We start from the raw sequence: 21768 nt of genomic DNA, 5'->3' as shown, positions 1-21768 counted from the left end.
AAATCTATTACAATCCATTCAGTGGTTTATGGGATATTTTGCTTGCTGTTGTGCTCAGCAATGAAACAGGCTGCCTCAGACACTTATTTGTAGATCTTAGTCAAGCACATGTGCATAGCTATAAATAGCCATGACCCTAAACCATGCTGCCCCTGAAACTACATGCCGCATAACCTTTCCCACTCAGGTGACATCTAACATATGCATGGAGCCCTGAAGGAAAGTCGTGCTTTTTACACCAAATGTTTTACCTTCTCTTGGACAAGGAACAAAGCTTAAAGTTTGTTTTCTACTCCAGCCCTCTGCTTTCTGGATGGTTTATTTACTATAAAACATTTCAAATGTTACATGTTGCTTTAGATTGAACTTTTAGACCCTAAAGCAGAGTTGTGTCTCTATGTTTGTGTTACTAAACTGCTTTCAACAAACCGTTCTAACCAGTTGCAGGACAACCTACTGCAATTTAAACCTGCCATTCATTGCTTCACAACCTTGTTTAAACAGCCGAAGGGATATGAAGATGCTTTTTTGTTTTTTAATAAAGTTTGGCATCTTTGTTTTAAAAATCCTCACAATCGGAGCGGTGCAAAGTCAGAAAGTCCTAGTAATCAAAATCCAGCCTGTGTAATCCTCTTGACCTTGTGTGGAAGGAAATAAAAACATTCGGACTAAACCTGAAGGCCTCAACCTTCACATCAGTGACAAGGACTCACTAAAGCCTTTCAGCTAAACAGATATGTAAGCAAATCCTCTTTTATCTGCATTGAGTATAAGGCAAAAGAGCAGTAAAATGTAGGGCATTTATAACCACTTTAAGGGAATGAATCCTGGCACAAAAAAGTCAATTTTTAAGAATGATAGAGTTACTGTGTTCACCATCAATGTAGGATCAGTTCATTAGAATAAAAGAGAAGCAAATAACAGAACAGTTCTGTCATATTTTAAAATACTGGCATTAAAAAAAACAGTACTTTAATAATTCTACAACACAGCAGTTTTCTGCTCCATGGTGTATGCAATGGAAGCCAAATGATGATTACTGTGTTCAATAAAGCCATTTGTTATTGAACGCATGCTTAAAAAATTCATGAAACTGACAACTGGGCAAGTTCAAAAAAACAAAAACAAATAGGAAAAAAGATGACAGAGAAGATAAGCTTACAGACACATTTTTGTCGTTCGAAGTGAGAATTCTGCGGTGAGCTCAGAGGGGTAGGGCAGCAGGAAAACTATGTGTGTGAAACAGCCCTGTAATTGAAACAGGTTGTCAAGTGTTCAAAGCATCCTCACAGGTAATAATTACCAGTGCAAAATTAAAAGAAAGAGAAAACGAGTCTATACGCATCTATTGTTTGCTCTCCTTCAAATTATTTAAGTGTTCACAAAAAAAATGAGCCATATCCACAGTTACGCATACGGATTATTGTGATAAAATGTCATGATAAATAACAATAAACTAAACAATAATAGTAGTTAGAAAGTGAAAAAAATAGAAAGATTTACTTGGGTAAATTGTATCAAATTAAAACAATAATCATATTTTTGACAGATATATAGATGCAAAGTTTTCTCTAATTCCGCTAAAAATATAACAATTAAGAAAGTAAAACTGCTTGAGTTTTAAATTGCAAACAAAAAAGAAAGTAAGGTTTGTAGAGCTAAAAGGTGATGCATCGATGTCAGCTAACTGAACACATTTAACTAAAAGTTCAAACTTACACACAATTAAATGCTAGCCGAAATCGTTGGTCATTACTGTTTAATAAAAAAAACTACAAAAATCATTGCAAGATGATAAATGTTTAGTATTCAACACGTTCAAGCTGATAAAATTATTATTTGTCCTTTTTTTCTTTGTATCTAACAGGATAATACAAAATTAAGTTAAACCAAACTGATTCAGACGTGACAAAAATAAACTGATCTGTTCCCTTCTTCTATTAAAAGTGTCTGAAGGAAGTCTGTTCATCACTGTTCACGTGGGACAGCTTCTAAACATTTGCTGCATTTGGCAGAGAAGGGTGGTGCTGCCGGAGTGGAAGAAGGAAAATCTGCAGAGCATGAGTCAGGGGAGTGGACTCAAAAAGATGATCTCATGTATGAGGAGCTAAACAGAGCTGTGGTATGAGGCTCAATCAGGCTGCTCTTTCCATCACCATGACAGCGTATAAATACAACAGCGAGCATGCGTTGTGCTCCGCCACTGATATGATGTAACTGCATGAGGCTGCAGAACAGACTCTTTCCACATTTCCTCTCAAATAATAAATATTGATCTAACGTGCAGTAGTGTAAAGGAAAAGCTCTAGTTTTAGGAATATTACTTATTAAGCAAACGAACATTTTTCTGAGCCTAAACAAAGCTTTCTGACGTCCTGACATTATCTTCTGTGTAATATCTGGGCAATCTGAGGGAGATCGACAGTAAAAGAATCACAAATGTCATTTCTGTCAGATAAACAATTTGATTTGAGAGCACAACTCAGCAAAACCTTTTAAAGAAATTCAGAACCAGATGGGTTCCTGATAGAMGATACAGTGAAACTATGAAGAGGGAATACGAAATTGATCCAAACATCTCATATTCCTGAGCAGCATTTAGCAGCTGGGATGATGGTGTTGGAAATGACTAGGCTTGTCCTGATGATAAATTTTCCTGGACAATAAATTGTCTCAGAAATCATTGTGATAAATGATAATATTTTGAGACCAGTTTAAACTAATATAATGATATAAACCCCGTWTTGTAAAAAGAAAAAAAAAACAGCTGTCAGTAATCCCAAGGCGTCGCCAGCTGTATGAAGCTTCAGAAAACTCAAGACGCTCCTCTGGCTAAAGGCCTGTTCACAGGCTTTCATGCTACAGAGGTTAGAGACCATGTGCCTGGCAAATATCTGACATCAGAGTTCACTCCTCTCTATGCTAAGAAGCAAAAAGAGGGAGAGATAAAGACAAAAAAAAGCAGGCAAAGGAAAATTATTGTCTTCATTTTAATTTTTCATCCTCAGTTTAATTTATCATACGATTAATTGATCTGTTGTTTATTGTGACAGGCCTAGATATGACAGATTATTATAGTATTTGTATTCATCTATGTTTACTTATGTAAAAATACAAGATAGTAGCTGTGTTTCCATTGCAAATGTGCGCAAAACTTTGTCGATATTCTGTTAATGTCGAAAACACAGTTTTGCAATTGCAGTGTTTCCATTAAGTAAGAAATGCTATTAAAGTCACGCGTGAATATGTTTGTTCTCGCGGTAAGTCATTACAAATATGGCGACAATGGATGTAAACACATAGCATATTGCTACCACGAAACTAGCGCTCATCATCAGAGGAGACGTCGTCGTCTTATCGAGGCTTTCGAGTGACAAGCCCCTAATACTCAGGAGCGGCTACATATGATGCGTTTTGGGGAAAATGTAGTCGGTGAGTTTAACACTTTCTTTTACTACTTCTGTGATTTTATTACTACTTTTACTTCCAGTTATCTTCTTCTTCGTCGTCTTTTTTGCCAGTAGAAACTGCCGGTTCTTGATCACGTGACTCCTGTGATGCGAAAAAAGTGTTTCCATTGCAGTTTTGCGAAATACATCAATTTCGACACGGCCGAAAAACCACCTCATTCTAGCACAAAACCATTTTGTCGAAAAACCTTTTTTTTTTTCGAAATTGACGTGTTTCCATTGAGCAAATTTATTTTCGAAATTCTAATTTGCGCATTTTCATGGTCAATGGAAATGCAGCTAGTGAGAAAAAGCCCAGTGTTTAAAGTACCAGTAACTGGTTAATCACAACGGGGGGTGGAGGTGTAATATGGAAAATATACTTTTTTGAGCTTTATATCATGTCATATACTGTATCATCCTCTCATCAGAAACATACCCAGTGTGTCTCTTTCTCTCCTGTAGCCATGTGGAGCTGCCTAAATGCTTGCTGGTACAAAGCCCCGCCCACACAAAGCTCCTCCCCGGGGCTCAGTCTTGCAGCCGAGCCCCACAAAGCACCCCTCCCCTGAAGCATTGTGCTGAAGTTGGAGTGTCAGAAATGGTAGGAGTTTCTACACGGAGGCCAATTTCAAGGTGTTTACATAGGCTATGATGCAAAGTCAAACATCTTTTTCATAAAAGCTGAAGGTAACATAGTTACTTGTTTGTGGTACAGAATTGAACTATTTGCCTGGAAAATACATAATACCCCAACTTTAAGAGCAAAATCTCTGGAGGTAGAAACTATAACCAAACTCTGACTTCACTTTTAAGCCTAACAGACAGTGTGAAGTCTCTCAAACGTGAATAATGCTCCCATAAACAAAGTACCTTTTGTCCAGCAACAGACAGGCTTCATAGAAGCATGCTGTGTGTGCGTGCGTGTGCATGTGTGTGTGTGTGTGTGTGGCCAGTGGGCCAGTAGGCCATATGAATGTGATGAGTGGGCTGTCAACATTGAGCAGAGGGGCAGGGCTGGGCTCAGAAGGCCGGACAAAGGCAGTGACTGAGCAGAAAAACACACTAAGCTAACTACCTTCTCACTGTGTTCGATAATACAAGTATTAAAAAGCTTTATTTTGCTCACAAACAACAGTTATTTTTGATAAACCACAGACGTTCTCTGTGTCATAATGACCATATTACAGAGATACTCAGACACTAAAACAAAAGAGACACTTACAGGCCACACCCATATAAAAGTAAAAAGAAAAAGAACTGGCTCCTTAATGTCTGGTCATGTCTGTCTTTTTTTTAATTATTATGATTGTGAAATAGCTAATAACCTAAAAGTAAAATTAAAACAGTAATTTATGTTAGTTTGATCTCTGGGAAATATTTTCACAGCAGGTTTTTTTTAAGAATCTTTGTGAATAAATGAATGTTTTACTTTACTGTAGCACAATAAAACTAAATACAAGATTTTTCTCTTTGCCAAAATAAATCAAGCACAAAAAGGCAAGTCAGGAATGTAAAAAAAACCCTTAATATCAGAGTTAAGAAACTCACGGCCCCTTCATGCTGACAGCCAACCAAGCCGGCTCTGCTAGAACACCATGATCCTTTTTAAACCACTGCCCAGCGTCACCGGCTGTTGTGTGTGTCTAAGAAACAATATCTTTAACCCATTCCTCAAGTTTGCAGGCTTTTGTTTATGAAGGCTGCACTAAATTTCAGCAGTGTTAAGTGTGTTATTAGCACACAATACCTAATCAGAGTGTGTTCTTCTTACAGCTGGAGCATGAAAAAACACTTGCACGCGATCAAAAACACATACGTTCCATCTGTCCAACCAACACCAGAGAAATGGACGTATATGCCTAACAGCATATCTAGGTTACATAAAGTGTCATTATTAAGGTTAGAACTCTGGAAAAGCAGACTTACTCAAGGACCTTGAGTAAAATTAGGCTTAAATTGAATAAAAAGAGAAAACAACAGGTTGATGTGGCAGCAAAGCCATTTACAAAACTCAAAGAGAACACTAAGGAGAACCAGACAAGGCTTAAGAATACACAATGAAGAACTGATCAGTGAACAAAGACAGAAGGAATAAATGGACTGGGGCTGAGGAGGAGAGACAGTTGAGCTTAATGAGACAGGAAACAGGTGTGGCAGGACTGAGGAGCTGAAATGAAGGAAAAATATTGGGAAAAATGACAGGAAAACAGAACACAACCAATAAAACATAAACGATTCTACAAATACTGACATAACGTGTAATTTGCATGCCTAAAAATCCAGATTTAAACACCAGAACGACTCTGCGTCTTGATTTGGAGACAAATGTTTCATGTTTTGTTACCATCGTAACATGTTTGTTGATTTGCCTGTTTGCTTGGTTACTGTTGATGATTTTACTGTAGAAAAGTCTCCTTTTATTCAGAAAACATCACATGCAGTGAAGCCAGAGGCTGTAGCCGATTAAATCAGGGTCAAAGAAAACTAAAGTAACAATAAAATAAAACAATTTCATCTGCAAGCTACTGAAAAATGCATCAAAATGTGCAAAAAGAACCGGTTTTATAAAAGTTAATTAAAAAAGTATGAAATTCTTTGGCGAGTAGAACAGTGTCATGTAAAGATACGCTGCTCGGTTTGAAATTTAAAGCTTTTAGAATGCACAATAACTGCTGCAAAAAATATATCTAAAAATTGAACTTCTGTGAATTTATTTTTTACTTCCTCTCAAATTTAGTTTCACATGTTATGGTCTGATCAGATCTCAGTCTGCTTAAAGGACGCATGGCATTAAATGTTGAAAATTATATTTTTTCTCACACTAGTATAAAAATAAAAACAAAAATTATGAAGAGGTTACAATAGATTATGAAAGAAACAGATGATCCACAAGAAAAATAGGTGGATCTCCAGTTTCTAGCACCCTTAATCATTATAGCTTAAAAAATGTTCGATAATATCAATACTGAAAAATTGAGTCATTTTTAACTTGACTAAAACCAGCATGATGCACAGAAATAGCATTGGGATGAGACTACAACACCTAAATAAACGGAACATTTTTTGTACAGAGCAACATTYTTTAAAAACCTGCCTTACCCTTCTTTGTCGGATCCATTGTCRCTTTAACAGCTGGCAGGAAAAATATATTCACTAAAATCTAAAAATCTGATCGTAGACTTGCTGAACTGACTAAAAAAAAACATTTAAAAAAACATCTGAGCTTGTTGTTTGTTACAGCTCGTCTGTCTGATAACAGCTACAGARAGTGATGCTGCATCATATGACCCCTTCGGAGTTCAGTCACGGTGTTTAGGCTTAATACCACAGCTGACTGACTCTGCTGGCTGGAATACGCAACAGCTGAGAGAGCACAAGAATATGCAGTTTATTCAAAGTACTTTTTACTTCACGTTGGGTTTTCACTGCCCACTTTCAAAGACAACGTTGAAGCGATTATGTTTTTGCCTCAGTGTGTGTTATGTGTTCATTTGTCCAGTCTYTACCATTAAAACAAAAGGATCTCCTGAGTCACACTTGAAAGTAATAACTAGCTTGATCTCCACATCTTTGTAGTCAACTCAGTTCAAGATGTCACAGCAAAACAAATAAAAAATTATTACACCTAAGTAAGCTTTAAAAAATGTTATTAGTAGAGACTAATCCCCAATTTATACTCTGAGCACTTATTATTTAAGATCCTTGTTTTAAGGGGGTATTTTGTATTTTCTAGGCACATAGATTGATTCTATACCACAGTCAAGTAACTGTTACCTTCAGTTGTTATGAAAAAGCTGTATATATCAAACTTTACATCATAGCCTATCTAAATGTCTTGAAATTGGCCTTTGTCTCTTTACGAACCTCCTGCCATTTCAACACTCCCACTTCAGCACATCTTCACAATAATGATTCAGGGGAGGAGTGCTCTGTAGGGCGAGAGCAAGGCTGCAGACTGAACTCCAGGGAGGAGCTTTGTGTAAATAGGCGGTGATTTGTACCAGCAAGCATTTAGACAGCTCCACATGTCTACAGGAGCAACACTCTGGGTATGTTTTTGGATGAAGGAATGATATTATAACATAARATTAAGCTACAAAAAAAAACTATTTTGCATAATGCCCCGCCCCCTTTAAACTTTGCCATTAAACACAATCATCAACTCATTTTGTTATTTAACTACTGAACTACAGAACAGGTTTTAATGAAACTTTCAAAAAGTAAAGACTAGGTTCACATCTGCAACTAATTAACATTTTAACTCAACCAAATTTTAGATGGTCACAGCTGAGCTTAAAAAATAAATAATGGATATAACTCAGCCGATTTCACAAATATCATTTTAAAATTTGGTGCACTGCCCGAGCATCATCACATACTTTGAGAGCAACAATGTGCAACGTCTCTACTTAAAACCTTTGCAAAAACACTGTTTGTCTGTTAGCAAAATTTCCCARTAAGCACCGGATAAATTTTAACGAAACTCAGAAATTAGTTACTTTGTAGATCTACAACTCAATAGGCTTTTGAGTCAACCTACAGATTAGCCYCCACAGCTAATCAACTGCCCACACAAAAAGGACATTTCTCACTGAATTTTACAGATATTGAAGTAAAATTGGGTGTCGTAGTAGCTGATATTCAGTCGCAGCGCAAACTTCAAGAGCTACCAGATCACACAAGATATGTCATCATCACATGAGGTTACACATAAGGTTATTTTCAAGGTTCCCTTCAAAGAGAGCTGAGGCTCACAAAGAGTTACATAAACACTGCTGCCAATTTGAATTCAACCTGATTTGATTCTCCGCAGGCCTGGCCTCAGGATACATGTGTATAATTTTATCATGCTCACACAAAGTGGACCTCCTATGTGATGGAATTACTCTAATCAATGTGATAGACCCAAAAGGAGCTGCTGATGTGAACTGACACTGTATCCTGCCATGTCATTGTCCTGCCTGGCTTAAAGACACCACACCGGTCAATTCAACTGCGTATAATGGACTTTTATCTAAGATTTTAGTAAATGTGCTTAAAAAATTTAATTTAAATTCAAGATTGATGTTAGATATTAAGTATTTTTCCAGATTTTGTTAATTATAACATGCAAACAAGATTATTTAAGGATAAATGACAGCAATTTAAATAAAACTTTTTGACGCAGTAACTAAAGTACAACCTAAAATGTGATGTCATGTGGGAAATATTTCAAGTTTTCCACAGAACAGGATGAAGAGCTAGTCACCAAAGAGAGAGAGAGAGAGAGAGAGAGAGAGAGAGAGAGCGATAGAGAGAGAGAGAGAGAAGAGGGAGCTGGCTGACATTTACTCTGAACTGTCAAAACCAGGCGAATCCAAACTGAAATCTTAGCACATGTTCGCCCAGCTCTGCTCCTACCTTTATATTTCTCCAGTACGTCCTCATAGGCTTGGAGGTATTCCAGTTCGTCGGAGAGCGCATAGCCCTGCGGTGCGTACTGAGCCATAACCCGGGCTCCACTAACTGGACATTCAGCAGCAGAGACGGACAGAGACACTGCATGTGTGTGTGCGCGCGCGCGCGCGTGTGTATGTTTGTGTGCGTTTGCTGAGAGTGATCGGCGCTGTTGTCGAAAAGGAAACGCCCTGCATCCCTCCCTTGTCTGCAGCCTGACCAATAGGAGGCACTTCCTCTCTGGATTGATAGGAAGAACCACACTGTAAATAAACGCATCTAAACAGCTAAATGCCGAAAATCACTGAGCAGGAAACTCATTTGGGCCACAATTAAACACGTTATATCTTACAATCTTTGAAAAAGAAAATAAAAGGGGGGAAAAACAGTGGATTACTTTAAAAACTGGTTGAACTACAGCGTTTTGGATCATTTTTTTTACAGTGTGCAGAAAATAAACGCCTGTCAGGCTGTTTGTAGATAAATGAAACATGAATCACTTCCTTCCACCTGCCAAAGATTTAAAGCAACTTTTTGGGAGAATTGTTACAAATTTCTTCCTTATTGTGTTTTTTTTTTTTTTTTGCATCAGCTGGAACTTTACATCACTGATGATAACATCAGCCACAGCAATTACTAATTTTATGACATCAGATTGTGTCCAAGTATTGCTGTAAAACAATTATGTGCTGTAAAAGTGCCATCACGTCTCTAACAACCTGACTTTAATTATCACTTTGTAAGTTAATTTGTGAATGCCTTAACAAAATAAAAATAATAGGGAAGAAATCAGAATATTATATAATAGAAATCAGTCATTTTAAATTAATTAATTAATTAATTTTATAGAATATTGCATTTATTTATTTATTACACCGCATCACCCTGTTTGTCCTCCCAAAAAATAAAGCAATGGATTCATCTCCAGAAACCGCTCGCATCAACTTCACCAGGTGAGTCCCTCACCTGCGATCCGGAGCACGGCTCTCTCCGCCGGGTCCAGCACGGATCCTCCCTGGATTTTTCTCTTGGACCGCTCATGTCTCGGCAGGTTCCAGGGTAAAGTGTCCCCGGGAGCGGGTGACGCGGATCCAGATTTCACGCTGTAATCGTCCTCGTCCGAGATGTCCGCCGAGGAAGACATGGAGCAGTGCAGGGAAGGGTTCCCTGAACTGGAGCTCTGGGAGACAAAAGGAAAAGAACAACAGTGCCTTGATTGCACACACACACACACACACTGACACAGAAGGAAATCAGCTAGATGACTGAGAACACGCGCAAAGAGCGTGGCAAAAGGCTGTGTTCTTCTCACCATGGCAGGTCAAGGTGCGTAATTGCGCGCACGCAAAGCGTGACATGAGCCGCCGGTTCTCAGTGACCCAAAACAATAAAAGATTGAGCCAAATAAAAGCAAGACGCAGAAATCAAGAGTGTCTGGCTCCCCCGCCAGGTCAGAACCAAGACTTACCACAGTATACATGAAGACCTGTCAGCTGGAGGACAAACAGAATCCTAAGACGGCATTATTATTATTATTATTATTATTATTATTATTTTAGCTTCCGCTTGTTTCCAAGGATGCCACGCCCTTAGAGGGACGCTCCGGTCGCGCGTTTCTCCCCTTGCGGCGTCCTAAAGGATGCGGGGTGATGTCAGATCTCCAGAGGGCTGAAAGGATGGTACTCTGTGTGCTGCCGAGGCAGAGCTGGACCGTGATGGGAGAGCAGACTGCATGTGTCTGCGCGTCACACCGCCGGCAGCCAACAGCAGCAGTGGTGTTAGAGCGCCATCCCTCACACAAAGGATGGTTTCCCAAAACAGCACCCCCCCCCTTTTTTTTTTTTTTCCTGATTATCAAAACCTAAGGCAGTCATTTCTAACAGCAGATCATAGCTCATTAAAACTGAATGTGGTGAACACAAAGACGTCTTTTTTATTGTCCCAAAGTGACAGAACACAACATAAAGAGCAAAACTGGCTGAATTCTCTCAAAATTGATGCAATTTTTAGACTTGTTAACATGATTAACTGTTTTCTGTAACAATACCCTGTTTCACCCTGACACTCCCCAGATTAAGCAATAGAGCAAATACACAAAAAAACACGTCATAAAAAGGGTTGGGCACCTAATACCTGTACAATCACGTTCAGTTTGCTTTATGATAAACCATCAGATTGTTGTGGTCCTAATGGTGCCATAAAGAAATTAGTCCGCACTGTGGTCTGTCATGTTGAGCTGCTGTTCAGGTGATGGATGATGTTTCTGCGGGGCCACAGAGAACAGTTTAAAATAGATGCTGTGAGAGGGGATGAAAGCAGCAGCTGATAATATTAGCAACCGTTTCATGTCTGCATCACTTTTCATCAGGATCAAACTGAGTCAAAAAGGCAGCTCAGCACTGATTTTTTTTTTATCAGAGCTCAATGCAGAGTTGGTTCAAATATAAAGTAAACTGGCTGAGTATTTTATTTTATATGACAAAGGCATGAATGTTAAAAGATTGAGGACCACCTTCATCACAATGACAGACATGTTCAATGTTTTTGCTGAGCTGTGAGCCTTTTGCTTTGTAGAACAATAAGTTCTCCCTTTTCAAATTTCATCCATGTTTGATGTGTTCTGAGTCCCCAGAGTGTCACAACATATTAAACTAATATAAAAAAGACAAAGACCCATACATGTTGCGTTATATAAAAAAGTGCAAAACCTTTTAAAATGTCTAATTGGGCACTGATGTTCTTTAAGCGCTATGAAATAAACATATGGCTGCATCTCTTTCACTTCCTGCCAGTGTTGCTCTTTGGATCATTAGAAGAGATCAACCGATTAAAACAGTCAAAACAATCCTATCAAGACAACCATTTACAGTATTCTGAGTCTTATACTTGAAATTATGATCTAAACCAGCTGTAAGCAGAACACAGACATGATTACATCTGCATAAATATTTTAAAGCTTTTTTAGTCTTATGTATATATTTGTGAGAAAAGTGGCTTTTGTAATAGTAGTGTAAAAATATGGCTCAGTGTTGTTTTTGACCAGCTCACAGTCAGTTTAAATGCAATAACAGTCTAAATCATAAGAACAACATCTCTAATTAAGTTTCAATGAATCTTATTTGATGACCTCTGTGATAACATCACACAGATCAATAAGCTCCTTTGAACCTTTTCAACGTCACACACAGATTTAACGGAAGTTTTGCAGAAAAAAAATCACAGCCATTCAGAAACATGTTTTGATTTTGTACATTTAAAATAAGAAGTTTGTTCTTTAAAGAAATGATATCAAATTCAAGAAGCAGAAAAAAAGACCAACAAATTACACAGCTTCACTGTGGTTTAAGAGGAGACCCTGTTATGTTTGAGCCCAATCTGTCTTAAATTGACTCCTCCAAATAGACAAAAATGATTATTTGCTGTCTCCCATCTACAGTTGGACATTTGCAAAGTAAATTTAAAGTTTTGAGGAGCTGCAAACTGTGCAGTTTACAGGGAAAATTACATTAAATATGCAAAGGTATCAGATTTCTTTTAAAGTGGAATATTATTTTAAATTAGTCATGTAAACATAAAACTAGAAGCCATAATAATTATTCATTAAATTAATTTATGAATTTGGATTTTCTGGATTAACAATTTTAAAAAGTTACATTTTGCAATAGGTGTKTAATAAAATAATGTTCTGTGCTTTGTTTTGGTAAACTTCTATTTTTAGATTTTAGAAAATAAAATAAAATAAAAAAAAATAAATCACAAACCAATCAACCTGAGTCATAAATAATTGTACCTAAAGGTAAATGTCAAACACACCCAAGTTCAAGCCCTTTAAATAAATATCTGTGTCCCAGAAACTCCAACTTAAAGCTTCAAATCCACACAGAGGTCCCTGTGGAGGGAAAAGTCAAACAACAAGATGCTTTATCATCATTATCAGTGATGGTCGCAGTCTCATGTGAGATACCTACAACTTTACGTGTAGGAGTGACTTGTACCGACTGGTAAAACTCAGGCAGGACCCTCTTCTTCACCTTCCGTTTTCTCAGAGTCGACGGCAAGTCGGGTTCACTCTCTGGAACCTCGACCAGATTAGGCTTTTCTTCCGTCACTCGAGCATGTATGCTCCTTCTTAAGTGACGCGGACTGTGCCTGAAACACTGGAAACAGGYTCAGAAGGTCAAACTGAGAACAGGACAGATATTTTCACTCAAACAGCTTTTTAAAATTATTTTAAGAATACAAAATACAATATCTGAGGGAAAAGTGTGCTTTTCTGTTACACTTATCTTGTTATAAGCATGTGAATCAAGCTTCCGTGTGTTTTTGTTGGATTGACCCGGGTGCTTTGTTTACATTGAGTGCGTACCCTCATTTCAAAAAGTAAACCTTTTCAAACTGCGCTATTTGATGTAGTTTAGGGTGTTTAATTTATAGTTTGCAATGATACTTTTGAGTTATCGTTGTCTTGGTTTAATGAACTAAAATAGAACCTCTCCAAAATGGATGCAAAACTTTTCAAAACAACATTTCTATGAAACCTCCAAGATAAATGATACTATTATTACACTGAGGCTCTAACAGTTCTGTTAAAAACGTGCTTATTTGATACAGTATCCCACAGCTACAGTCCTGAGTCAGTGGGGATTCAGTATCCTGTGATTCAACAATATGACCTAGAAAGAAAGGACAGCTTTTGCTGTTGTAACTTTATAATCTGGGGGGAGGAGACACACACCAAACTTGATGTTTTTATTGGAGGATTTTTACAAATGTTGACCTGATCGACTTGTTAAGCATCTTCCATGAACAACTGAATGTCTAGAAGTTCATATGAACAGACCTACTGTTTTTAGTTTCATTGAAATTACATATGAGGCATTATAAAGCTGCCTAAAACTGAAATAAATGGAGCACATCTGTTTTCATCCTGTCTGGATCATAAAACTGAAAGAGTTTCAGTGTAATCCCTTATACTAACACATGAAGATTTATTTTTTCTCATTTTATAAACCTGCAAGAACACCCACATTGCCTCATGCGCATTGCGCACATCATATAATCCCTAAATAGTCACGCAGTTCTCAACAAATGTCCAAAGAAGTCGACTTTAGGCAGCATTTTTCCTCTTTTAGCTGATCAGCCACAAGCAGCAGGCACTACAGATTTGTTATTGAGAAAATAATGTGGAAAAGTTCTCCCTACCTCTGATCGAAAATGATGCGTTCGGAGACCAACTGCAATAAGACAGATAACAAATGTTAAAAAGAAACTGTTTGATCAGACATTTATGTTCAACTACGACAGAAAAGCCGCACAGGCTACTTGTTTCCAAGATTGTCGCCTACAAGTTTGGGCCGAAATCAAGTATTTTTACGCACAGTAATAAAACTCATGTTAATGACATTTGACAGAATTAAACTGCAGACGTCTGATAGTTAGGCCCTGCTGACTGCTGTAGCTGGAGGAGCTGAATTGAATGCGTTTATAGAGCTATGATAGTCAGGGTGGGAAGATGCGGCTGCACGGCCTGCGCTGCGCTACTCACCGCGGCTCCTGGAGCGTCCGCCGGAGAGAACCGATTTTATTGGATGCTTCCCATTACTGAGTCTCCGGTGCCAGCAGCAGAAAAATAAAATAGTCGCAACGGTACCGAGCAGCAGCAACAATAACAACAAGACACACTGAATGTTGTAGGGCCTCAACAGGACTAAAAACGCCGCAGCGATCATTATAAGGCGGAAATGTGGGACAGTTGGTTCAGCTTCAGGCAGCTGGCTCCTCTCCTGTTTCTAGGTCCGCGGCTGAAAGCTCCGTGGTGAGGATAAAGACGCGTCGCTGTGAAGCATCACGCTGTTCAACGTGGACAGGGTCAACGAGAACAGTCCACTCCAAGGGACAGCGCATGACTCAGCAGAGGCGCGCGTTTTATTTCATTATTTATTTTTCCCGGCAGCAGCAGAGGGAGTCAGCAAATTCAGCCCAGGCAGCGTCTGCTGCTGAGCGACCTGCCCATGATGCTGCAATGGTCGCATAAAGCAGGGATGGAGTGGATCTCTGAGAGCGCACTGAGCTCCACTTTATGTTCTTTAGCACGGTGGATCACTGTTCTCAAAAGCTGCCGCATTTTTGTGAAATACCTCCTAATTAAAGAGCTGTGATTAGAAAATCAAAAGAAAACATTTCGGGTTAATGCAACATTGATTATGTAATTTTTTGGATGAAACAGTTTATAGTAGGCTGAGCATTAGGTCTATTTATGTTTATTTTGGCAAAGCATTTAGAAATAGCAGCCTTATTATGTAACGTGCCACAGTATCACAATTTGAGCTAGAAAACCAAAATCAAAAAGGCTGATAAAATACGTAGTTTTGCAAATATTGCGTGTATTTTTACACAGAAAAAGCCTGAACGGACAAAAGTTTATTTTATTTTTCTCGTAAAGTGCTTAAGAATATATTTCTGCGGTGAATCGTGGCAAACTAGCGGTGAGATTTAATAGCCTGTGTGTTTGCCATGATGTCTCATTTCTGTCCATAAAAGGCACCATCAGACGGGCGGAAACAGTTCTTGCCTTTGCACGCCCTCAGAAATTGAGAACTCCGCCTGTGCGGCAAACATCGCGTGCAAAAAGAAACGCACCCGCTGTGTCATTCACGGTGATGTTGTAAAAGCCAACATCCACTCCGTAAACGAAGCAGTTTATGTGAGAATTAAAGATAACGACGTGTTCTGGTAATTCAAAGCATTACTTTTGAATGCCAGTTGAATTTTATTTTAGTAGAATGTAACTTTAGCTGTGGTTTTATGAAGGCTAAGCTTATGTTAGCGTACAAAGAGCCCTACATATAACGTAACATCCTCAATGGCTACAAGCTGAGGAGGGCAGGTGAACAACTTGTTGACGGAATCGATATATTTAGACGAGACTTCTGTAGTTTCTGAAACACAACTTGTGTAGTTGATGCTGTATTTTCGTACGATTTAACCCAGTCATTGAACGTTACATCCCGGCGACTTGAGCTCAGTGACGCCCCTGGCGGTGAAGAGTTATATTACAATAACACTGATTTTAACGATTTACCATCTCAAGTTTTGGTTGATGAAAACCTCACAAGAGCCTCACCTAGTGGTTAAAAAGAGCACTTTCCTGAGACTCGTGTACATTTCAGATGCACTAGAAATCAGACTTTCAAATAAGGCTGTTTATTAATGACCAAACATGAAGTTTAAGCAGCTGTGCTCAGATGTTACAGTTAAAAAGTGTGGTTACAAAGTACCACAATGTAATAAATARAGCATTTATTATGCATTTTCACGAGTTGGCTGCAGTAAAAACCAAACTTTAACCTTATTAGAAGAATTTACACTAAAAAAAACAGTTTGACAAAGACAATTTTAGAAGAATTCACTCAGATGCATTCCTCCTGTTACACAGTAATCAAATTATACTCCTGCACCTAGACAATATTTGATTTTAATACAATCCAAAAGGTCAGGCTTTAATGAGACACTTTTGTGTGATAATTACCACCTCTTTGCTGCATTACACTCAAGATTTTTATTTTATTATATATATATTGTATCACCAATAAGGAAGTGAGCAGGTGATGGCAAACACTCCATAATTGTCGAGCTCTTCATCTACTTGTCCTGGAAATCGGCTTTCCTTTTCTCAACGAAAGCCGTCATGCCTTCTTTACGATCATCCTGCAAAAACAAAAAGACATTCAATAAATAAAACCTACCTTAACAAATATTGTTAACCATCTTATAACTTAATAAGGGCAGCTTACAGTTGCAAAAGTAGCATGGAATAAACGTTTCTCCAAGCGGCACCCCTCTGCCAAAGTCAGCTCAAAAGCTGCGGTTACACAAAAGAAAGGTAAAAGTTTAACAAAAACCAAAAACAGTCCATTTTTCGTGTTTTTAATGTGCAGAAAAACCTTCACACACCTCCATTGACAGCCTCTTTAGCCATGGCAGAGACCAGCTTTGAATTGGCAGCAATTTTTTCCCCACATTTAACAGCTTCAGACACCAGCTGGTCCACAGGATAAATTTTACTCACTAAACCTGGAAATACACACAGCTACTCAGTCACATAGTAAAGTCATATTTATTAAAGTGCAGCTCTGTTCTGCCAATTACGTCAAATCAGACGTGGAGGTAGTTCAGAGTAACACTGCTGCTTCAAAAAGCTCAATTTAAACTCTTTATTAAACATTCAAAAGTGCAGTATTACTTTTAAAAGCTTTTAATAAGAATAATTTTGTCTTTAATCCTACAAGAGCTTTAAGAGTAGCCATTTTAGAGGTGTAAAAGCAAAAAAATGTACAGAACTTTAGTAAAGCTGAATTTATTTGAAATTTATCATTTTTTTCTATGAATAAAACCTGTCCTAGAGCCTGTTCTGTGATGCTGTCGTTACCTGATTGCTTTGCTTCCTCTGCGTTAATCCGGTCTCCCGTTAAGACCATTTCCATCGCCAGGGATTTGCCGACGGCGCGAGTCAGACGCTGGGTGCCGCCCGCTCCTGCAGGTAGAAAATTGATAMTAAGAATGGAGCTAGAAGCGCGGATGTTCGTACGGGACAGAGAGTGATCTTTACCAGGAATTGTCCCCAGGAGGATTTCTGGTTGACCAAACTGCGCCTTCTCCCCGGCGTAGATGATGTCACACATCATGGCGAGCTCGCAGCCTCCACCCAGCTGGAAGAAAAACAGTTTTAAATTACACTTAGCGCATTATGAAGATCCAGATCGCTAAACAATGTAAATAAAAATGTAGGTTAATGAAAAAAGGAAAAACAGTAAAGATAAGAAAAGGTGGCTGGAGATACGTGTCTGAACCAGACAATGAAAATTCTAATTAATATAAAAATCCCATTCTTATTCTCTTGCTTTAAAAGATCTATCATATCAGTGTATGATTTATTTGCTTTTGATTTAATGTTTTATGAAAAATATGTCTCTCACCGTTGTGATAATACAGAACAAAAATGTGACACTTACTGCGAATCCATTGACAGCTGCGATTACAGGCTTCTTCACTGTGGAAACTCTGTTCCAGTGAGCCAGAAAGTTTCCCCCATAACACTCTTGAAAGGTTCGATTTTGCATTTCTTTAATGTCTGCTCCGGCTGCAACAACCACACATGGTTGGGATAAATTTATTGTGAAACCTCTGCCAGCAAGTTTAACAGAAAACCAGTCAGTACGTTCCCTCACCAGCGAAGGCTCTCTCACTGCCGGTGAGGACGATGGCTCCGACGTCTGCGTCGGCTTCAAAGGCGTCCAGCGCCTGTCCCACCTCCTTCATCAGACCGTCGCAGAGGGCGTTGAGTGCTTTGGGTCGGTTCAGCTGAATGAAGCCCACGTTGTTCTTTTCACCTCGCTTCTCCACAACAATATACTCATACTGACCACCTGTGAACCAATAGTACTGCTCAAGTCGCACCTTTAAAACACAACTTAAGCGGTCTATCGTTTTAACTTTTCAAGTACTGATAGAACAAAGTGAAGTAAACCGACAAAAACAGCATCGTGACACAGCTTCACACAGACCCAGGACCTTGTGTATTAAATTATTCATCCATTATTTAGAGTAAGCATTTCTCTAAAACAGTGGTTTCCAAAGTTGGGGTGGGGGAACTCCGCTGTGAACCGTGAAACATCAATGAGGGGTCTGGAAATGATTTCCAGAAATCAAACAAAAATTAACAATTACTAGCTGAATTTCTTAGAATAGTTTATTCAGCTATTATTTAACCAGGCAAATCCAATGGGGATCACACATTATTTTAAGGGAGGCATGCATGAGTGCCTGGGACAAAAAACAAACAAACAAAAACAGTATGAGAAGATTTATAAACACCAATAATCATTTGTAATACAATAAAAAGCTGGTTAGAAAAAAGGTTAGAAACACATAGAACTGCGCGAATTAAGCCTGGATATTATTAGATAAGAGATTCAGAACAGAAGTGTAGTGCATTAAAATATCAGATTGGTAAAATGCAATTATGATAACTAGAATATCCTTTGTGCAACACAAATGTTGCAGAAAAAAGTTTGCTAGTGTATTCGGTCGCACTTTAAATGACGCAGGTTTCTTTACATTTTGCGTTGGAGCCGCAGTCGATCAATGCTTSACTGTAAAGGGACCCCCGTCTGGTTTCTGCCCACTCACCTGAGCTGTAGAGGCGGGCCGCGGACAGGAGAGCCGGRGCTGTTCTGGACGGCTTCAGGAGCAAAGCTGCATTTCTACAGAGGAAGGCCATGCTTATCAAAATGACACTGAACTTTGCCTCACAACAGAAACAGCTCCTCTCGCCTGCACTCTTCTTTGCTGTTTTATTTTCGCTCAGACGGCGGCCTGGAGGGAAACTTTCGCCACCTGGTGGCCGCGGCCGGTAAAGCAGGCGCTGTTTCATATTTCATAACGATCATTTCATAAAGTAAAACCTAATAAATCTGTTGTATCAATAATTCATTAAACTCAACGAATACTTTTGTATTCATTATTATATCCAACTATTTAAATTAAGACTCACATAACAGAGAAATGAGTAAATGATGAACATAGATGATGACAGAAGTGATTGGCCAGAATTTTTAGTTAGGTTGAGGTAATGGTTGTTGGGGGGGGAATGACTGTGCACAAACAAAAACACTGCACAAATGACCATGATCATAAAGAGTTGCAAAATATAAATAAAAAATACTAAAACTATATAGCTAACTAGCTCAAATTTCAACAAATATATTTTTAAAAATTACTTTGATTCCAGACGCGCCTGTATGAGCGCGCTGCGCGTTCTCGGGATCGTTTTGCGTGAGCGCGCCTGCATCGTTCGGCAACAATCCCCCTTCATTTCCCCCTGTAGGCCTCAGCATCAGGAGGGATAACAGCAGCAAGGTAATTAATTATCTGTCATCATATGTTGTCTTAAGGTGTACGTGTTTTAATATAATTATTTTTAAACAAGCAACGTGCAGGGTGCCGTATGGCCCAGTTTATGAGATGAACATCTATTATACGTGTTTTTTTTTTCATTGCACTGATAAAACATTCCGTCCGTTTATTTCTATTGTTCACATTGATGCCTCAATCAGCTGTCATTACAAACATAAAAAAATAAATAAGACATGCATTTCAAATGATGGCTATAGAATAATTTATTCCTCATATTTCTGGGAATTTGTTTTAATTTTATACATATAAAGAAAGACTTAACATGATGTTCTTMTGTGAGCATATTTGGGCTTTTGTAAGCGACCTACTTATGAGAGTGCACCAAGATGTGCAACACAGACATGTTTATGAGTGAGCATCACACCATCACTGATCCAGTGCAGTCAGTCACGCATTATTTAATGCTGGGTTTACTGTTTGCATGATGTACATAATACTCTAATATTAATATCCAGATGTAAATATTAATTCAGCTGTTTGTCATCCCCGACTGCCCAAAAAAAAAAAAAAAACATTTTTTTTTTTTGAAAAAAGCCATATTTGCTAAATGATGTGTGCATGTTTCCCTTGTGGATTTGAAGCAAAGGTATATGGACTTCAAAATTACGTAACTTTACATGAAATATGTTAAATTAACATGTGAAATTCATGTTATTCTGGTTTGCTGCATGTGAGAAATGTGATAAACTTGGAAAATGTTTGTTTAAAGCTGAAATGATGTGCCTTCTTAAATCAAATAAATCTTCTGTGTTTCAGTAGATTTTTTAAATATTCTTAAATATTTATATATTCTTCACGTCRTTGCCCAGATGTCAGGGATGAACCAGGTCGTGGCAACATGCTGGACCTGCCTCCTGCTCTCTGCGTTCCTGTTCGAGCCCGCTCTGTCCAAGGGCGGACGTGGAGGGTCCCGGGGCTCTTCTCGCGGGTCCCCCTCGCGCAGCTCTACAGCTGGGACCTACCGAGGAGGCGGCGCCTACGGGGGGACGCGCTCCCGGTTCAGAGTGGCYGGACGGAGCTCCCCGGTGAGGGTGGCGAGCGCCGCGGCGGCCGGCGCGGCGGTGGCCTTGTCGGCGGATAAGTGGTACGCGTCGGCGTACCGCCGCAGCAACACGGACGGCTCCGAGGAGGAGCTGGAATACTTCAACAGGACCGATTACTTTGATGCTCTGATGTCCAGCTCCACTCAGAACGGCTCTTTTCTGTCTCAAATGGTTTCTATCATTATTGCAACATTTCCCACAAAATATGGCCTCTTGCTGGACTGTATACTGTAGACTTCACAATGGATTTTAGGGTAAAATTTCTGAGCCTAAACCCAGAAAGGTGATTAGAAGGATCCAATCACAAACATCACTGTACTGTATTTTAGTTATTTGAATAAATTTACATTKCCAACATAGTTTTCACGCTCACATTTGAGAACATTTGCCAACATTTATTTTACCCTATGTGCAAAAAATAAATAAACTCCTTATGTGTACTGCCTAACTCACATTCAAATTTGATCATTTCTATAGATGAAACAAACCATGCGCACCTCAGATAAACAGGTTTGACTTTGGTCTTATTCAGGGTTCCCACACCTTGGTCAACATCAAATTCAAGGACCTTTCAAGGACTTTCCAGTACCAATTTCCTCAAATTAACGAACCACGCGCAATGGCAATTACCTACTGCAGAATGTTACCAATAAACAGGTTTAATATCATGCAAATTCAATGAAAAACTGAACATAGTAGTTGTTGTGTCAGAAACAATGACGTCAGTTTACCGTAATCCTGAGTTATCCACCGCAACAAATGTAAGAATTTTTTTTAAAATTTATTTTAAAAAATTTAAAAGATGATGAAAACCAGAATAGAGAATTTCAATCCCCAAAAACATTCAAGGACAAGTGTAATTT

The 21768-nt window shown here is 38.7% G+C and overlaps 3 protein-coding genes across 5 annotated transcripts in view; 1 reads left to right on the top strand and 2 right to left on the bottom strand.

Annotated features, from left to right (window-relative positions):
* dst (dystonin) overlaps positions 1-14759 on the bottom strand; it is a 111482-nt gene extending 96723 nt beyond the window's left edge. For 2 of the 3 annotated variants that reach the window (XM_014015892.1, XM_014016055.1), the window contains exons 1-4: positions 14434-14759; positions 14091-14122; positions 12857-13045; positions 9855-10068 (exon numbers count right to left, since the gene is read on the bottom strand). In XM_014015892.1, coding sequence (XP_013871346.1) covers positions 9855-10068; positions 12857-13045; positions 14091-14122; positions 14434-14617 — 619 coding nt within the window. In that variant the 5' untranslated portion in view covers positions 14618-14759. The remainder of the gene's footprint in view (positions 1-9854; positions 10069-12856; positions 13046-14090; positions 14123-14433) is intronic. The other variant, XM_014015975.1, reaches the window with a different exon arrangement.
* Positions 14760-16072: 1313 nt separating this feature from the next.
* echs1 (enoyl CoA hydratase, short chain, 1, mitochondrial) lies at positions 16073-19242 on the bottom strand. The gene is made up of 8 exons (XM_014015476.1): positions 19077-19242; positions 18116-18313; positions 17900-18027; positions 17497-17596; positions 17317-17421; positions 16842-16961; positions 16682-16749; positions 16073-16595 (listed from the first exon to the last, which is right to left on the bottom strand). Exons 1-8 carry the CDS (start codon positions 19165-19167, stop codon positions 16530-16532), a joined length of 876 nt encoding a protein of 291 aa, XP_013870930.1. The 5' UTR covers positions 19168-19242; the 3' UTR covers positions 16073-16529.
* Positions 19243-19533: 291 nt separating this feature from the next.
* Positions 19534-21511, top strand: sprn (shadow of prion protein). Its single transcript, XM_014015781.1, has 2 exons — positions 19534-19805; positions 20672-21511. Exon 2 carries the CDS (start codon positions 20672-20674, stop codon positions 21137-21139), a length of 468 nt encoding a protein of 155 aa, XP_013871235.1. The 5' UTR covers positions 19534-19805; the 3' UTR covers positions 21140-21511.
* The last annotated feature ends 257 nt before the right edge of the window (positions 21512-21768 follow it).

This window comes from Austrofundulus limnaeus, unplaced genomic scaffold, assembly GCF_001266775.1.
Source record: "Austrofundulus limnaeus strain Quisiro unplaced genomic scaffold, Austrofundulus_limnaeus-1.0 Scaffold0, whole genome shotgun sequence".
Taxonomy (NCBI): domain Eukaryota; kingdom Metazoa; phylum Chordata; class Actinopteri; order Cyprinodontiformes; family Rivulidae; genus Austrofundulus; species Austrofundulus limnaeus.
The sequence above is the reverse complement of the archived record's forward strand: the minus strand, read 5'-3'. Positions and strand labels throughout refer to the sequence as shown.